This window comes from Rhinichthys klamathensis, unplaced genomic scaffold (assembly GCF_029890125.1).
Source record: "Rhinichthys klamathensis goyatoka isolate OS25496 unplaced genomic scaffold, OSU_Roscu_1.1 h1tg000027l_1, whole genome shotgun sequence".
In the NCBI taxonomy this organism is placed as follows: domain Eukaryota; kingdom Metazoa; phylum Chordata; class Actinopteri; order Cypriniformes; family Leuciscidae; genus Rhinichthys; species Rhinichthys klamathensis.
Window position 1 is genome coordinate 432,969 of NW_026606577.1, and position 18,471 is coordinate 451,439.

At 39.7% G+C, this 18,471-nt stretch overlaps 1 protein-coding gene across 1 annotated transcript in view; it reads left to right on the forward strand.

Annotated features, from left to right (window-relative positions):
* Positions 1-18,110, forward strand: part of tcf7l1a (transcription factor 7 like 1a) — a 35,063-nt gene extending 16,953 nt beyond the window's left edge. Inside the window, 9 exon segments of the mRNA XM_056243548.1 lie at positions 3,653-3,736; positions 10,808-10,943; positions 13,256-13,358; positions 13,540-13,623; positions 15,348-15,489; positions 15,573-15,728; positions 16,148-16,255; positions 16,387-16,438; positions 17,304-18,110. Of these exon segments, the coding sequence (XP_056099523.1) occupies positions 3,653-3,736; positions 10,808-10,943; positions 13,256-13,358; positions 13,540-13,623; positions 15,348-15,489; positions 15,573-15,728; positions 16,148-16,255; positions 16,387-16,438; positions 17,304-17,758 (1,320 nt within the window). The 3' untranslated portion in view covers positions 17,759-18,110.
* The last annotated feature ends 361 nt before the right edge of the window (positions 18,111-18,471 follow it).

An 18,471-nucleotide genomic window follows, 5' to 3' on the forward strand; every position in this document is an offset into this window, starting at 1 on the left:
GTGACATTGATTTTTTTTTTTAAATAATTCAGTATCTTTTTTCATAATTAAGTATATTTTTAATATTCAGTATGCATGCTCAAGATTAATTTTTATGTTTTATTTATTTATTTTAAATATCAGCCAGACAGATTATTCTGTGGATATTTGGGCATTTTGAGATCAACAGTTTTTTTTTATGCATTTATAAATATAAAATACATTAAAATATAGAATATAAAAACGTAAATAAATATAGAAATATAGAAAAATGTAAAAAATCATCTAATTTGCTGTAAATGAAATTGTATCGTGCATGGCAGCCTCCTTGTTCTGGTAATTGTGGTATCAGCCTGTATTGAAACCTTTATTGGTTGACCACAGTTTGCAGGTATTTTTCTTACATAGTATTTGTTTGTGATGTTTTTCTTAGTGAGGCTTTGATTGATTATGTTGGTCAGCAGGTTGTCGCTTCATTTGACATGCATTTTGAGGGGTTCATGTCTGCGCACCATTTCTTTTCTCTTCTCAACAAGAAGTCAATGTTGCACATTGCTAAGCATCTGCTCCTGGAATTACGGCTTTCAAATACAAATCCCCAGACCCCATGATTGTTTACTTTGGCCGATCTCCCTTTGTGTCTCCAGAAAAGCAGGGCACAGGTCCCTGCAGCCCGGTAGTCTGTGTGTTTGTGTGGGAAGGCAAAACTAAGATTGTATTTCAAGATAGTATGTTAAGTTTTCAGTCAAGTGATGGCGGTTATGATGGGGAAGGTAGATTGTATTTTTTCAGTCATCCGTCCACTTTAACTGCAGCTGCAAATACCAGAAACTTGGTAAGGCCTCGGACAAGAACTAGATGTTTCTCAGAGTGGTTCCTCTCAAGAACCGTTCACAGATGCGCGCTGAAAGCAAGCCACAGGGTGTTTCTCAAAACCAAGAATGCAAAGAACGGACTTGTGTTCTTGGGGAGAACGCTCTTGCTAGTTGTTCTTGGAAGAATGAACTCACAAGGTGACGAGCACACAGAACGCTGCTGACAGTTTGAGACGATGTGTTCTTGCTGGTATTGCGCAATAATTCCCCCGCACAGACACCGTCTGCAGTACCCAAACATAACGAGAATTATTGACGATAACAGCCAGGCTGCAATGGTCTCTTGGCTGTGGGGAAAAACGAGTCTGTGAGCAAACTGGCCGGTTGGCTCGATAGCTAACGTTACACCCGCAGGCGCTTATGGAGATTCTCACTTCCGAAAACGTTTGAGCACATTTTCGATTAGCCATACATTTTCGTAAAATGCCAATATTTGAAATCTACACAGTTGATTTCTCGCATCAAATGTTCTCAGAAGTGAATTTAGTGATGAAATAGTGTACGTAATTGTAGAAAAACGAAATACTGTATTGACCTGCCTCTCCTTCCTCGAATGCCGAATTGAATGCTGGGATATTTCTGCCGTCAAGTTCACACAAGTTACCAACCGATGCATCCTCGGTAAAATGGGCGTGTCAAGAACACATCCGGGATTTTTAACTGTTCTTGCCAAAATGCAAACTTGTGTATTGGGACAGTACTTGGGCCACAAAAGATGACGTTTCACAAGAACACAAGGACACAAGTACAGACAAGAACACAGATTGAGAAAGGCCCACAGACTTAAAGGGATAGCTCACCTTAAAATGTAAATTCTGTCATCATTTACTCACCCTCATTTCAAAACTGCATTACTATTTTTATGTTGCTTGGACCCCAAAATTCTTCAAAATATCATCTTTTATGCTCCACAGAAGACAGAAAATCATACAGGTTTGGAACAAAACATGAGGACGAATTCATTTTTGGGTCAACTGTCTCTTAAAGGACATTCATTTTGACTGTCTGGCCAAATTAGAAGTTGAACTTACAGCTGTCGTTTATCAACTGTACTACAGACAAGGGAAGGTGAAAGTGAACCAAACATCTTTAATAAACAAGGCACAAGGTCTCGATTCATCCTGCCAGCTGTAAGGAAACCGTACCAGTCCCTGCTCATGAACTACTTTTGTTTTCCGCACCAACTAACCCTGCAACTCCGTCCACCGGACCATAATGTCTTTTCCATTTTTAGCCCACAGTCTTAACCAAACATCCTCACTACAATTCCACTTGTGAAGAATCAAGTTTAAAGGGAGAAACAAAGCCTTATTAACCCCTGATGTACCACGATGGTTGGTTGTAGAACATGTTTGGGTTGTTACTATGAGATCTTATTGTTTTAACGATGGAATCTGCAGGAGTTTGGGTGTTGCAATGTTGGATAATATCCAACTTATGCCTATATGAGAGATTACTGCTAATTATTCATTGCATTTCAGGCAAAAATAACTGTATTTTGACTGTGATACGAGATTTTGATCATATAGCCCACCCCTAGTACATATATGCTTGGATGTCGATGTATAAGGATTTGTCTACATTTATGGTGTCCCTTAAGTAGAACTATAAATTGGAAAGAGTTTTTGAGGAATATATGTTCACTATAACCCCAGATGCTTTCAGCCCCTAGACTCAAGAGCTTAGATACAGGAATGATGACTCCACAGGAACATCTGATATGGTTTGACTTCTACACAAACCAGATGACCGAGCCAGGCGGGGAAGCTCCGTGAAGGGTTGAAAAACTCGATTTTATAAATTGCTCCTGAAAATCATAAGCGCTGGATGCGAGGGGCCCCAGAAAAGCTGAAAGGCATCAAACTCTGACAAGTGCACTGAGCAACGAGGGCTTTCACAATAAATGTCTCCCTCTGTATAGGAAGTCCAGTCATTCATCACTGTGTCTCCTCCCTGCTCCTTCTCTCATTCCATACCTCACTCACCCTAGCAGCATCGCTTTTGCGTTCTTCATACGCTCTCATTGATTTATAGAGGGGTAAAATTAGACAAAGGCAGATCTCTGATTCTGCTCTATGCATTCTGTAAGGCCCCTTCCTATTCTCCCAGTACGTTATGGGACTTCCTCCCAGCTGTTCCTCATACTAACATACACCCATATTATCCATCCAGCTGGGCATTTACTATGCTGGGACCTGCAGTGCAAATCATGTTTAACTTTCCCCTCCCCTGGGCCGGACTGCTCTTGTCTCGGCCCTGCAAACTGTTCCAGCTAATGCTCCCAGGTGCTAAACAGCACTCGAAGTTCATCTCTACAGCTTTCAAATGAATTAAGACAAAGAACAGCTGGATTGCTAGAACCCATTGATGACTCAGTGGTCCATTCACTTGATTTCTTCCATTGAATCTCCTTACCAGACTAATTCCATTTTAAAGGAATGTTCCAGGTTAAAAACAGATCTGTGTTTGTGTACAGAAATACTAGTCTATATGCTACACTTAATAGTCAATTGTACCTTCATGGACTTTTCATCCAAGTGCATAAATTGAAGGTGTCAGATTGAATTATTTCCTGTGGCAAATATATACCCTAGTTTATTCCTTTAATGCAGTTCAAAAACTTGACTTTTTCAACCCAAACGTTGAAAGTGGAAACTCCAAAAACTGGTTTTGGCAACTTTTTAAAATCACTATATCCATTTGGAGTAATAGGAGTATTTTTGGTTATGCAATGACATGTAGACCACCTGTCAAATGGGTTAATGATTGTTTGTGATTTTCTCTTTTGTTCTCTGCAGTATCTACAAATGAAATGGCCTCTTCTTGACATTCCTGGGGCTGCAGCCCTCAAAGACTCCAGATCACCCACACCAGGGCACTTAGTAAGTCCACCAGCAACTTCATATTCTGTATAGTTCACAATGCAATCAAAAAAGGTCTTAAGATAAATTGGGTATAGACTAACCTTTTTGAAAATAGTCCATTCTTATCTTGTGCTCTTGCGTGATATGCGTACTTAGGAAACAAATACTTTGAAAGGCAACATTTTGATCTAAAACCATTAAAAGAACAGTAAAATATTGTAATAAACTGATATTTAATTCATTAGTTTTCAGAGCAAAGGTACATTGGTAACTTCTTTCACAGTGAACAACCGGAAATATGTTTGCCCACACAAGCACGACTAGCTTTTAGCCGAAGCCTGGCTAAGGCCAAGGGCTTAAGCTTGTCGTACTAAGTGTCAACAAGCTAAAGACTTATTTTCCTGCCATTCCACCCCCTCCGGCCACTCATGCGACCCAACTTTTGACCTGCTTTGCCCTTTCCAGACACCACGGCGGAGAACCTCAGGAATGCTCGCTCCAAATGGCAGCTAATCCATTCCGGAGACACTTTTTTTTTTTCGCCCTCCAAACATGGAGGTAGTCAGCTCAGAGCGAATGAGGTTTTGCCACGGTGACAAAGTGATCACTGACTGTGGTCCTAACTGGAAGATTAGAGCGTTTGCCCAAGAGATTCCCAAACAGACCTTCGGGTCAGTTCTGTCTAAATGAGAATCCAATTTAAAGTTCTCAGGCCAAAGATTACGATGACCTGATAATAGGACTGGTACACTGGGCCTGTTGTGTCTGCCGTCTTGTCCTTATTTACTTAGCATGTGTTTCATAAAGCACCTATTATCATGCTTGGGGACTCCAGACAGACTGCAAATATGCAGCGGGGGAATTTTTAATCCAATTATACGGAGATGAGTTGACCATTGAAGCCTGTTGATGCTGACTTTGCTTTAACACTCAGTATTGTGTTGTCCTAACAGAACGAAGAAACACTGAATGCTACTGTTCTCCCGCCAGGAAAACAGACTTCGCTACCTCATTAGATGTTGGCATTTGGGATTAATTTCTGGCATGTAGATCTTGGGGAATCTCTTGTGATTGGAGGATTAATTAGAGTCGGTAAATAATTAGGTTACATGCAGGAGGGTTTATTGTGTTTCTAATGAATGGCAGGGGCTGCTGAATTCACACCAGGCTGCAGAGAGTGTGTGAGTGACCTGTGAAAACTGTGGCTGCACAGATTGGGTCCAGAAGGCACACATGCTAAGAGGGTGAGCCAGAGTGGTCCGAAAGGCTCAATTATTTTAGGAACCGGGTTTGTTTAGCATTCCATTGGCATCGCTCTGAGCGTGTGTGAGTTTGATATTGCAGCACCACCAATCCCACCTCTTCACATTGCCCGCCATACAATGCATCTGGACCCAGGCTACATGAATAATACATCAAACCAGAACAGAGGGACAGGTGATGTGTGAGGCATTGTGGGAACTTCAGCTTTGTCAACTCCTCTGTAAGCTGTGTGTGAGATTTTTGTTGGTCAAATTCATACTAAAAATCCCGTGACATTGCCATAGTTCATGTATCAAATAGTAATACAATAGTAGTTTGAAGTATAACATCGTACAATTTGATTAGCATATTCATATATACCATAGTATCCTAAAGTCCAAAAACCATGGTATTAGCATGATGTTTTCACACGGTGTCTGTTATGGTAATACAATGGTACTTTTCTTTAGAAAACCCCCAGACTCCTAAAGTGTCTTTTTGAGTAGTTTAATTAAATGAGTTTTTAGCATTTCTGCTTTCTCAAACTTAGACACAGTAAAAACATAATGTGTTGTAAGCTCAGTTTTGTATCAGATCTTTTCCGGATTCATGAAAATCTTCTTAAGAAAGAAGTTCTTATTTTTGTAAATCTTCTGAAGAAAGAAGAAAATTCTAAAAAGTATGTAAAATTGTGCAATTCTTAAAAAATTCTTTAGAAGTTCTCAAATATTTTCTTAAGAACATCTTCATTTATTTCTTAAGAAAAAAATGACAGGCGTTGGTGTTATTTGATTGAGAGTTGGGTATTGCTGAAGACTCGCCGAATGAAAACACTCAAAGCCTGTCTTTTTGCTTTTTCCCTGCAGATTACCGGAGTTATCATAAGCACACAGACTATTTTAGTCGCGACTGTCTTGGTGGGAGTTATTGCTCAGCATTCTGTTTTTAATGTGTTGTGCCAACTTGCCAAGTTAAAATATTCTAGTGATCACTGTTTTCATGATCGATCTGTTTCACTTCAGAGTCATTTTATTCTTAAGAATGTTTTGTGAATCCGGCCCCTGGTTCTTAAAACCCAGGTTCAGGCACTGTGTTTAGTAAACACTTACATTAGCAACAGTCGACACTGCAATCGCACTTGTCTAGCCCCCACCTTAGCCCAGTGACGTGCGGTCTGGGTAGGCAAACTAGGCACTGCCTACCCTGCCAAAATTCAAAAATAAAAATGTTTATTAAATAATAAACTTGTATTTGTATTTATAACCGTTTATTCTTGTGATTTATATATGCAATATGGGTGTTATTCCAATTGTTTAGACGTTACGATGACAAATGTAGCAGTTACGCATAATCAAATAAAAAACAAATGGTAGAATAAGCAGTGCTTTTACGGTCCATTCATTGCAGACGACAAGCGAAAAACCCACTTCGATCCTGTATTCTTTAACATGTACGGCAAAAAGCACAACTCTGCTGTGCCTTTGGGCGTAAATATGCTATGACCGTAACCATCTACGTTACATATCAGACATGGACCAATTAAAATCCGAGATATTTGCGCAGCTAACGTCATTACACCACAGCTAGCCTACATGCCTAATCCCCGCCAAATTCAAAGTCAAAATGACAGCACCGGCCGTGATCACAGAGTTAAGAAATTTTTCCAAGCTCGATTTTAATTCAAAATCTGACTTAATAGCAAGAGGGAGGTCTACGCCAGCCTTAGATGGACTAGTGCAGCAACTGAAGGTTAGACACATGCCTATGGTGTGAGACCCGGGTTCGAATCCACTGCGAGACACCAATGTGTCCCTGAGCAAGACACTTAACCCCTAGTTGCTCCAGAGGCGTGCGACCTCTGACATATATAGCAATTGTAAGTCGCTTTGGATAAAAGCGTCAGCTAAATGAATAAATGTAAATGTAAAATGTAAATGAAGGCCCGTAAAGACGAGTTTTACAAAGTTGTGATCGACTCTTTACGAGGAAAGAGCGGCGGATGAATTTTATGTACAAATAATCTACCGATTGGTGAGTCAAAAACTATTTTGGGCTTAATATTGAATTGATCAATGTGGTTGAATTAATGCATTTAATTTGCCTTCATATTCAATTGAGCAGTGTGTGATTTTACTTTTGCTGACAGACATAATTGGCCGCTGTGCAAAAATTAAGGATTAAGAATGGTTGTATTCTGATGCTGGAGTGGACATTAACTACCTGTGTGTGCCTGTGCCGCGCTTGTGTGTGTGCGTGTGTGTATGTATGTGTGTGTGTGTGCGAGAGAGAGACTGTGAGAGTACACGATATACATCCTGATTTGTACATTTCTTGTTATGCTGCGCTTGTGCGTAACGTTTACTGTTATTACGTATTATTAGCCTAAACAATAAATCAGGTAATCTGGCTTTCAGTGCCTAGTCTCTTTATTAAGACATCACCGCACATCACTGCCTTAGCCGTTGTCTGTCTCAAAGTTATTTGGCTAGTCAAGAAATTGTGGTTTAAATACTTTATTATAAACGAATAAAGTTTATTAGTCATGAGTCCACCAGCCATTTTCAAATCGTTTTCAAAAATCGGATTACAAATGGAAATTCCATTCAAATTGCCTGCTAATGACATTGACAATTGATGTCTTAGTGAAGGCATGATGTTTTTGCTGATGGGAAGTTACATGTTCATGCAAAAACCTGATGGATGCGTCATATGATCGTATTTTAGTTTCTCTATTAAAGGTGTTGTGGCCTCCATTTAAAATGCCTGGTTAAGTATGAGTATGTGAAACACGATGCAGATCGCTAAAATACAGAAAATAGTTCTTAATGGAGATGCTAAAATGTAATTCAAAGCCATGTTGTACCCCTTAGACGCTAGATGGTGATTATTGTAAATTGTGCCCCATTGTTAGGGATCATACTGTTTGGCTTATACTGCTAGTTTTGGCTTGTCCTCTCCTCTGCACTATTTTATTATCCTTCATTTGAATCTGCGTTTAGCCTCTCATTCTTCCAGCACTAAAGCGGTTCATTGTGTCTTGATCCCTCTTGCTCAAACGCCTGTTTGCTCAGTAACTCAAGTCAGAGATGGAGGAGGTGAAGCCAAAAGAAGAAGAAAAAACCAGGCCACATTTGCTTCTTATGCCACAATGTGCTTGTTTTAGCAGAGCTCCAGTTTTAACAGCTCCATGTGGTGGCACCAGAAGTCGTCTTTGGGCGGGTTCCTTCGGTAGCAGGCGGAGAAAAGCAACAGATTAATCAGCAGGTGTAGAGCGCTGACCCTGCGCTGTTGTGACTTTTGACATTTTCAAATGGCTGCAACACCTTGTGGAGAGTCACTCCAAATAACTCTTAAGATAACATTGTACATCTTTGAACTGTGTCGCTAACATTGTTTTAACTTTAATTCTAAGCGTCTCAAAATAATGGCCGTTAAATGAAAGACTGACCTAGCACAATTGGTAAATATGTGCTTGAGAACTCTTGAGTCAATGTAATGTAACTGTGTGATACAAAAGGTAGAACAATGTTTACACAATGACGCACTTTTTCTGTTTGGAGAGGTGTTTTGTCAGCTGTTTTTCACTGTTTTGCTGGTCAGGCGTCTTCTCCTCCTACAGGCCAACTTGCTAAAGTAGATTTAGGAAGATTTATCAGGCTTTGCCCTTGATGAACTGCAGTACTTGTTTGGACAAAAGGTAAAAAAGCCAGGTACCTGTTAACAGACCACAGTTGAAGAAGAACCCAATTCTGCCATCTAAAGGTTGATTCCGGCATATTGCAACCAGAATGGTTTGCTGAGAAAGTGCTATTGTTGCTGTATCATTGTCCTTATGTTACCAAACCCAGTGACTCAGCTTGCATATATTTTCAATGCTCACCATACTGTGGTCACACTGTGTTTTCCCCCAGTTCCTCATTTAAGACTTAAATTGGGTTAATCTGGTGGATACTTCCATTCCGCTAGCTGGAAAGCACCCACTTAAACAACAAATAGGAGTACTCTGACCAGGTGCTGATATGGATGCTTGGAGTCGGCCAGTCCCATCCAGTCCATTTTTAATGGAGGCGAGGGGCCCAGTCTGGCGGCATTCTATGCTTGGGATGGTGGCGTTGGAGGCAAAACGGCTGGCGTGTTGACACGGCAGGGATTCTTGGCAGAAGGATAGTGAGAAAGAGAGACCGTTAGCCTCAACAACTAATATCATAGTGCAGAGGACATACACCATCTCAAAGGATAAGTGGAAGTTGTCCTATTCCTTTCTTTCTCTGTCAACCTACTGACAGATCTTTAAAACCATACTTTGATGGACCTTGCAGGGTTTCCAGAAGTCAGGCACAGCTTGTCTCTGCAAATGCAATGCTAAATTATGTACAAACACAGAGACAGACAGTCAGACAGATAGATGGAACGAGAAAGGCGAGGAATAGAGAGGCAACCCAGAGATCTGGATGTGTTTGGACTGTGGGAAATGAGAGCTAGTCTTGTCTCAATGCAAGCCTTGTTCATGTTCACAGAGTGCTGGTTGGAGCAGAGGTCAAACCCACTGCCTACATAGAGGTGGGGGGAAGGTTAGCATGGAGGAAACAAGACGGCATTCTCCACTCTCGCTCCCTTGTGACGTCCTGAGCCAACAAGTACCCCATTCAGTCTACTGCTCACCACCTTGCATTGGCTTATGTACACATCACAGCAGTGCTGCTTCTGATATTATTATAGTGCTACTGCTATATTTATGTAGTTGGGGTGTTGCTAGTAAATTATATGCTAATAAAAGTTCCTAAGTATTGTGGGGGTGGGTAATACCTTCACTTGACTGTGTACTTAAAATTGGTGAGTTGAAGTCAGACTAATTTTAACTACTTTTGTTCAGTAAGATTCTCAAACTGTCGGTATGCCATGACAGAAATTTACCTGAAAGAGAAAACTGACTAGAGAGTTTATGCTAATGCAGCAAGCATTAGCATAGCACACCCTTTGCTTGAATTCTTAGAATGTGAAACATGAAATTGAGCTTGCTTAGCTTAGCATTTGTGTTCATGTACTTGCATAGAGTATATTTTCCAGGGCTTAACATATGGGTATGTGTAAAAAAAAAAAGAAGCTCAAATAGCCGTTATGATTGGTTTTGGCTAGAATATAGGCAACTTTTTAGGCAACACTCCTCAGAAAGTCATTAGGTTTTAACACAAAGGTTAGGCCTACATATCTATTTAGCAATCATATTAGCCTGGCGCAGGGATAGCCAACCCTACTCCTGGAGGAATGCCTTCCTGCAGACTTCACTTGCATTCTAGCTCCAACATACCTGCCTCTTATTTTCAAGTAATCCTGATTAGCTGGTTATGGTGTATTTGATTAGGTTTTGCTACCCCTGGCCTAGCAGATGTAGTCCTGATTTGCCACCTTGCCAAAAGAAGCCATGAAGGATTTGTTACAACAGGTGCTTCTTGATCCCTAAGAGTGTAGTGACTGCCACTTCCCTTCAAATGCCAGGCCTGTCCTAGCGTCAATTATGGCGAGTGGCAGCTGGAATCATCTCTCTTGACGCTAGTGTGCTAAACGAGAGAAACGCTGCCTGCTAGGGGTGTAAGGTGCTATTTCTCCCACTCTCCTTACAGCCGGTCAAATGCCCAACTGGTGTTTATTTTCCTTTGGGAGAAGTAGGGAAAAGTAAACCTTGCTGCCGAGACCCATTGTTCTTTAAAACACTCTGGCGCCGCTCATGAGTAATGAGGTCTAATGTCTATTTTCTTCTTTTCGCTTGCCTTTTTGGTTGTTTAAACTTGCACACTCATCTCATTCCCCCCTCCCTCACTTCTTTTGTGTTCTCATTTTGTTTTTCAGTCCAATAAGGTGCCGGTAGTACAACACCCCCATCACGTTCATCCCCTCACACCGCTGATTACCTACAGCAATGAACACTTTTCGCCGGGGACGCCTCCCTCTCACCTCTCACCGGAGATTCTCGACCCAAAGACAGGTAAGCGCCACCAACTGGTTCAGCAATCTGAGATGCATTCATCAAAGCTTTGAGTACAATCTAGAAACGTAGAGTACTTCATTGTTTTGATGGGGTTTATTGGATGTAGTTACAGGTGAAGCGTGTCATTTTGGTGCAGCTAGTGGCACTTAATGGAATTGCAACTAAACCAGTGGAGTGTTCTTTTTTTTTCCCTTTAAAGACAGTCACTACATTTACAATTCATTTAGGTGCCAATTAGGGCTGGGCGATATGACGATATTATCGTATATCGACGATGTCTCGCAAGTATCGCGATGTCGATTTAACAGTCTGTTTCCAGACGATAATCGTCAATATCAAAAAATGACATAGGCTTATATTTCACATAGCCCTATAGTTAAACATATTTATTCACATCATCATGCAATAACATGAATGAAATATTTTTGTTATAGGCTAGTTAGTAGGATTAAGAATAGAAAATCGATTCTTGATAGCATTCTTAAAGCGCAAGACGAAAGAGAACACGTCTGCATGCACGCTGTTTTCTGAGCTGCGCACTCACGCAAACAGCGCAAAGAGCCGCCTCTCACATAGCCTAGTGCACGGACAAATACACAGAATTATATCTCACAATTATACTTCTAGTTAATTTATAGCATCAAATAAACATGAATAAACATCAGAAGAATTATTGTTTCAACCGTGGAAAGACTTCAGTAGGTAGGCTACACATCTTTTCAAGTTCAAATATCCCTGTAGCCTAAACACAGCCGGTTTTGTCTTAACGGTTGAGAAAGTAAAACAGTATATGTCCATTGAATCAGTCCACTGACAGCCTATACTCGCTGCCACCATTAATGTTGATCAAAGAACAAAAGAAAAAGAAAATCACTCACTGAACTTTTGTAACTTTAATTAGCTTAATATTTTATTTGCCTGTTGTTCGGCGCTGACTGCTCCAACTGCAACATGAGTCTGTGCGACCTTGAGATGCGTTGTCAAACATCATTTGTCCTTACTTTCGTAATTTTGTTAAACATTTTTCTTCATATAATCAAGTAGCCTAGGCCTATTTTATTTTGGTTTGGAGGCTGATAAAAGTTCATCAGAAAAACAAATGGTAGAAGTAGGCTAACTTTACCCATTTCTGAATATTAATTTAAATGTTGCACATAATAAATAGGCCTAATCAAAAAGCACAAACGGGACCATTGTAATTAAAATAAAAATAAAAATGTCGTTATATTGCAAACGGATGAAGAAATTGCGTTTGAATAGGCTATCTCATGCACGCGTTCGGAGCAATGTTGGCAGCTCCGTATAGCTATATTGGGAGCGTTAGGCCTACTTTGCTTTAGATTAAATAAATGAATAAATAAACAAAACAAACAAAAAAAAATCCGCAAATATAATTTTTAATGACTTCTGTTTCTAAATAAATAAAGCAGTCATTTTTATTTCTTAAACGGCTTAAGGTGAACTTGGAACTAAAACCAAAAAGGAGGGGGAAAAAAAACGTTTTTGCTCATTCAGAACGACAATTCGTTTTTAATTCCTAATTTTAGACAAATAACAAATATATTATAGTTTGAAAATACAAGTTTAAAAACAGCACTACACATTATTATTATTAAAACTTATTATTAAATCAGGCGATAGGCTACCGCCCAAAAAAGGGAGAAAATCGGACCTTATGAAAAACAAATAGACAAGACAAGACACATAACCCCCTTCAGGCTGATGAAGACCTGATCCTGATCACCCGTCGGGTTTATTCTGAGATGACCGTATAGCTATAACATAAACATGCATTCAGCATTCTTACAATCACCAAATTGTGTTCTGTTCTGTTCAGTTGTAGGCCTATTTAACATTTCTCCTCGCGAAACGAAATTCGTTTCAAACACAGATGCAATAAGAACAGTGAGGAAATTATTAGCAACACTAACATAACAAGCAAAGCTAATGTTTTATGCTCGTTTAAGCTCAAACTAACCAAAGTAAAACCTTTAACGTTTCAATCATTAAATTAAACCAACTAAATCGCAGGCTATCATTAGATAAAGTGCAGCCAAACTCAACATGACTTGTGTTAACGTGTATTCCATATGTGTTGTCCCCAGCGGGGCGCATAGGGGGCGGGGCTTGGGTAGACGATATAATCGGATATCGCGATATTTTTTAAGGCGATTATCGATAAAATATTTTTTACATATCGCCCAGCCCTAGTGCCAATAGCAGCGCAGAAGTTACACACTTCACCCTTAAGTTGACTTATGTTTATATTTGTCGTCTTCAGTTTTCGTAATCAACAATTATTTCTTCAGGCATACCAAGGACCCCTCACCCTTCAGAGCTGTCCCCATATTACCCTCTCTCTCCTGGGGCAGTTGGACAGATCCCTCACCCTCTAGGATGGTTGGTTCCTCAGTAAGTCTGAATTCTGTGGCCTTAAATACATAACATCAACCTTATTTTACCCATGCAGATGGCATAATCAAGTTTGTAGCTATTTTTTTTTTTTTTTTGCAAGTTCTCCTTGGAAAAGACGATCTGTTTGCCCTTGATTTTGCTGTAGCAAGTTGTTTGAGTGTTGCTCTTCTATCTTCAGGCAAGGCCAGCATATGTATTCCATCCCTCCTGGGGGCTTCAGACACCCCTACCCTGCACTCGCCATGAACGCCTCCATGTCTGGGTATGTAACAGAGGGCAGAACCCTCCTTCTGCACCGACATGTTGGTTTAAAGTTAAACTCGCATCTATTGTTAGACATGAGAAGCAGACAGCACGATTCCTCCCTGAAGGCTCAGAGAAGAGTTAGTACAGGAAACTGCTGAAATGGTTTTAGCATGGCATTTTAAACTATACCATGGTGCTAACTTATCATTTTTATAGGGTAATTTTAAAAATACCAAGCTATTACCATGGTGCTTATTTGATTAACATGGAACTTTTTGGATCTGATGAAGAATAATTGTATGTCTTCATTTAATATTTTAATATATTTATTTAATATTATGCAAATGTCACATGGAAAAACTTCCAACCAAGGAAATCTGACCAAACTTATTTCAGTTAGATAAAAACCTGTATTTATCTAGAGTTATTGTTGCAGATAACTCTGCCCCCCCCCCCCCCCCCCCCCCCCTCCCCTCTTTCTACCATTTTACTGTAGATATGCTAGCCATTATATAAAAAGTAGCACATCCTAAAACTCATGTTGAATAGAAACTTCTCTAATGCATGATTTTATCATATTCTTTCCATTCACATAATGCTTAAAAATTAAATAAGATTGCTGGATGAGTTCAGTTGTCGCACATCAGCCTGAAATTTCCATGGCTTTTAATCTCCCACTATTGCTTTCATGGTTGTCTTATGACTGTGCACCTTTTGTTGCTCTGTAGCAAGAGAGAGATCTTTTTCTGCTTGCGTTCATTTTGTGGCACGGTAAAGTGCTGAAGTCCAATGGAAATATGCGTTTAACAAGAGTGTGCAAATCACAGATTTGAACAGTTTTTTTCTCAAATGTGAAAATGACAATGCTGCTATTGTATTAGCTGTTATGAATTTGGAAACACAGTGCACAGTTTTCCAGATGCAGCTAAAATGATAGGTTCTCCCGGTGTTATCGATCTATCTATCTATTGTTCTCTCTGTCTTTCTGACAGAGAGACATCTGTCTATTTTTTTGTCTGTCATTTTTTCCATCCATCTATCATTCTGTCTTTCTGACAGACAGACATCTGTCGATCTGTCTATCTGTCATTTTGTCTATCCATCCATCTATCGTTGTCTGTCTGACTTTCTGTCTGTTTTTTTGTCCATCTATCTATCCATCTATCGTTCTGTCATTCTGTTTTTACTTACAGACATCTATCAATCTATCTATTTGTCTGTCGGTCATTTTGTCTATCCATCCATCTTTTTTAATCTTATTATTGTCTGCTGTTTTATCCATCCCTCCATCTGTCTGTCTGTCTATCTATCCGTCTATCATTTGTTCCATCCATCTATTGTTCTGTCTGTCCGTCTTTCTTTTTGTCATCTGTCTATCTGTCTGTCTGTCATTTTATCTATCCATTTATTCATCCATCCATCTGTCTATAGTATCTATTTATCTGTCTGTTACTTTTTCCATCTATCGTTCTGTTTGTCTTTCTGTCAGACAGACATCTGTCGATCTGTCTATCTCTGCCATTTTGTCTATTCATCATCTATCTGTCTATCGTTGTCTGTCTGTCTTTCTTTCTGTTGTCTTGTCATCCATCTATTCATCTATCTTTTCCATCTTATCGTTCTGTCTGCTTTTTTTATCCATCTGTCTGTCTGTTTATTACCGTCTATCGCTGACTGTGAACCTATCTTTCTCTCTCTCTCTCTCTCTCTCTCTCTCTCTCTCTCTCTCTCTCTCTCTAGTCTGGTATCCAGTCGTTTCTCTCCTCACATGATGCCTCATCATTCTCACGGCCTGCACCAGACGGGCATCCCTCACCCTGCCATTGTGTCGCCTGCCATCAAACAGGAGCCCAGCGGCGACTCGACACACGGGTGAGTCTCTGTCCTCCATTACTCTCTCCCAGACATTCCTCTGCTCTTCTGCGACTGACATCATTTTACATTCATCTGTGTCTGTACAGAAAGTCCTCGATGCATGTGAAGAAAGAGGAAGAGAAGAAGCCTCACATCAAGAAGCCCCTAAATGCCTTCATGCTCTACATGAAGGAAATGCGGGCCAAAGTAGTGGCTGAATGCACCCTGAAAGAGAGCGCAGCCATCAACCAGATCCTGGGCAGGAGGGTGAGTGCTTACAACTCCCATTATGAGTGGAGCTGAGATGCATTAGTGTGTTTCTCTTCATCTTGTCTTAAAGGAACGGATCATCTAAAAATGAAAATTGGTGTCATTTACTCACACTCTTGTCATTCCAAACCTGAATGAAGCACAAAAGGAGATATTCTGAAGATTGTGCTGGTCGCTCTATTCCGTGCAATTACAACGAATGTGCATTAAAGCTTTCAAATGTAAAAAAAAAAGGACACAAATACATCATAAAAGTGGTTCGCGTGACTTGCGTGCTTCTAAAATTTCTTCTTTTGTGCACAAGAAATAAACTCATTTGGAATGACATGAGTGAAATTGTAAATATCTTGGTGAACTGTCCTTTTAAGGAATGAAAAAAGGAGGGAAATTTGACCATATGTTCTTTTATTCCGCAGTGGCACTCTCTTTCACGTGAGGAACAGGCCAAATATTACGAACTCGCCAGGAAAGAACGGCAGCTGCACTCTCAGCTTTATCCGGGCTGGTCTGCGCGAGACAATTATGTAAGTAAGCCCAGAATGCAGAGTTTAACGCATGTCTTGTGGGGTTCGGATTCTTCCATTGTTTTTGGCAGCCAGGGGAGTTTTGCTTAATCAAACACATCTAATTTGCTCCAAATCATGTCTCTCCACAGGGAAAGAGGAAGAAACGGAAGAGAGACAATAAACCTGATTCCCCACCAGAGTGTAGGTGTCACTGGCCATCTGTATTTCTTTCTCACTTTCTGTATGTGTAGTCTTTCGCTAAACTAGAGCAGATTTTCCCCCCCAGCGTCTCTGTTGGTCCGATCACTCAGCTCATAGATCATGTTCAGTTCAATTTTGACTAGATGGTGAACGGTTTGGTTTTTTGTTTTTCTTTGTATATTGGATTTTTTTTTCTAAGTAAAAATTAATTTATTCATGGTCACATTGTTTTAAACACTTCCTTCTAACAATAAATAAGTGTTACGTTATGAGCAATTGGGAGTAAGTTTTTGTTTTTGTATTTTTATGAAAATATCCTTTAAATTTAGTCACTATTTCTACGTCATAATCATACATTTTTGTCATTTTATGAATTAACGGCATCTAAATTAAGTCAATTAAAAAATATTTTATGCATTTTATATATTAATTTAAGTAGAATATATTCGTATTTTGAGCTAGCTTTTATTTTTATATTTTCTGTTCTCTTCCATTTTTGTTTAAGTTTTAGTAATTTTGCTAAGTGCTATTGTCATTTTTATTAGTTTTAGGTTTTTTATATATATTTATATTTACCTTTAATTTATATTTGTTTTAATTTTAGTAATTTTAATAATTAAAAAATTACCTTGACAACTAACTGAAATAAAATAAGTTTTTCATGTAATATTTTTCTTTTTTTTTAGCTTTATTTCAATCAATGAAAATGGAACAGTTTTAGTTGACAATAACAACACCAATTTAAATATGTATTAACATTTTATATAAAAACACTTAAATATACTTAAACTTAAACTAGTTTAATTTTGCATACAAATCACATTTTGGGTGTATTTTTAACCCTTCCCCCCCCCCTCATCTGCAGGTAACTTCTCGCCCCAGCCCAAGAAGCAGTGTATCCCGTACCTGCCGTCCGAGAAAATGTGTGACAGCCCTACCTCCTCGCACGGTAGCATGCTGGACTCGCCCGCCACGCCATCGGCCGCCCTGGCATCGCCAGCGGCCCCCGCGGCCACTCACTCGGAGCAGGCGCAGCCCCTGTCCCTCACCACCAAACCGGAGGGGAGATCCCACCACTCACACTTCCCCCTGCCAGGGAAAGCCTCGGGCTCCACTTCCTCCTCCTCGTCCACCTCCTCTCATCCGAACATCTCTCTCCACAGCCAGTCGGCGAGCCTCCTTTCCCGTCCCATCCCGTTCACCACCCTGCCTCCCTCCCTACTCTCCCCATCCTCACCCTACCATCAGGCAGCCCTACATTCCCATCATGCCTTGCTGCAGACACAACCTCTCTCCCTGGTCACCAAATCAGTGGAGTGAAAAAATGATGATAAAAAAAAAAACTTTTTACACCTGTATATTGCTTTGTTTTTACATTTTTATAGATATTAGACCAAGTTTTTAAGATAGAATGAAAAGGAATGATTATTGGTCAATATTTGATCACCCCTCTATTTTGCTTTTCTCTTTTAAACAAAAATGTATTTTTTTTGTAAATTGCCTTTTTTCAGTGTGATTCTCCAATGTTGCTACTTGTATAAAAGACAAATGTATAAAGGTTCCTCTTTTTTTTAAAGCCGTACTTGACAAAATACAATTTGTAGTTTTAGTTCAATTCAATCTAATGGTAGTTAGGAGTTTGATTTTTTTTTTTCATTTTTTTTTTTCATTACTGCTTTCTTTTCTTCTCTCTTTTTTTTTTTTTTTTTGACCTCTTTCTTTTGGTACCACCTCATCCTGTTCCTAACCCTGTTTGTGTGACTCTCCTAAGACTCCATAGCTAATAAACCTCAAGTTATTTCTAAAGGCTGCATTGTGTTTTTGGTGGGTGAAGACTCTGCATGTGATGACTGGCTAAATAATGCGACAGAGATCTTCTGAATAGAGCCAGTATCACACACGCTGACAGTGTTCATTTATCTAATTAGGGCTCGTGAAGTGGTGTGTGTGAAATGCTGGCACTCATGATGTGCGCAAACTAAATTATATAATTCATTGTTGCGTAAAAGTCAGCCTCTTAAAGACAAATGTAG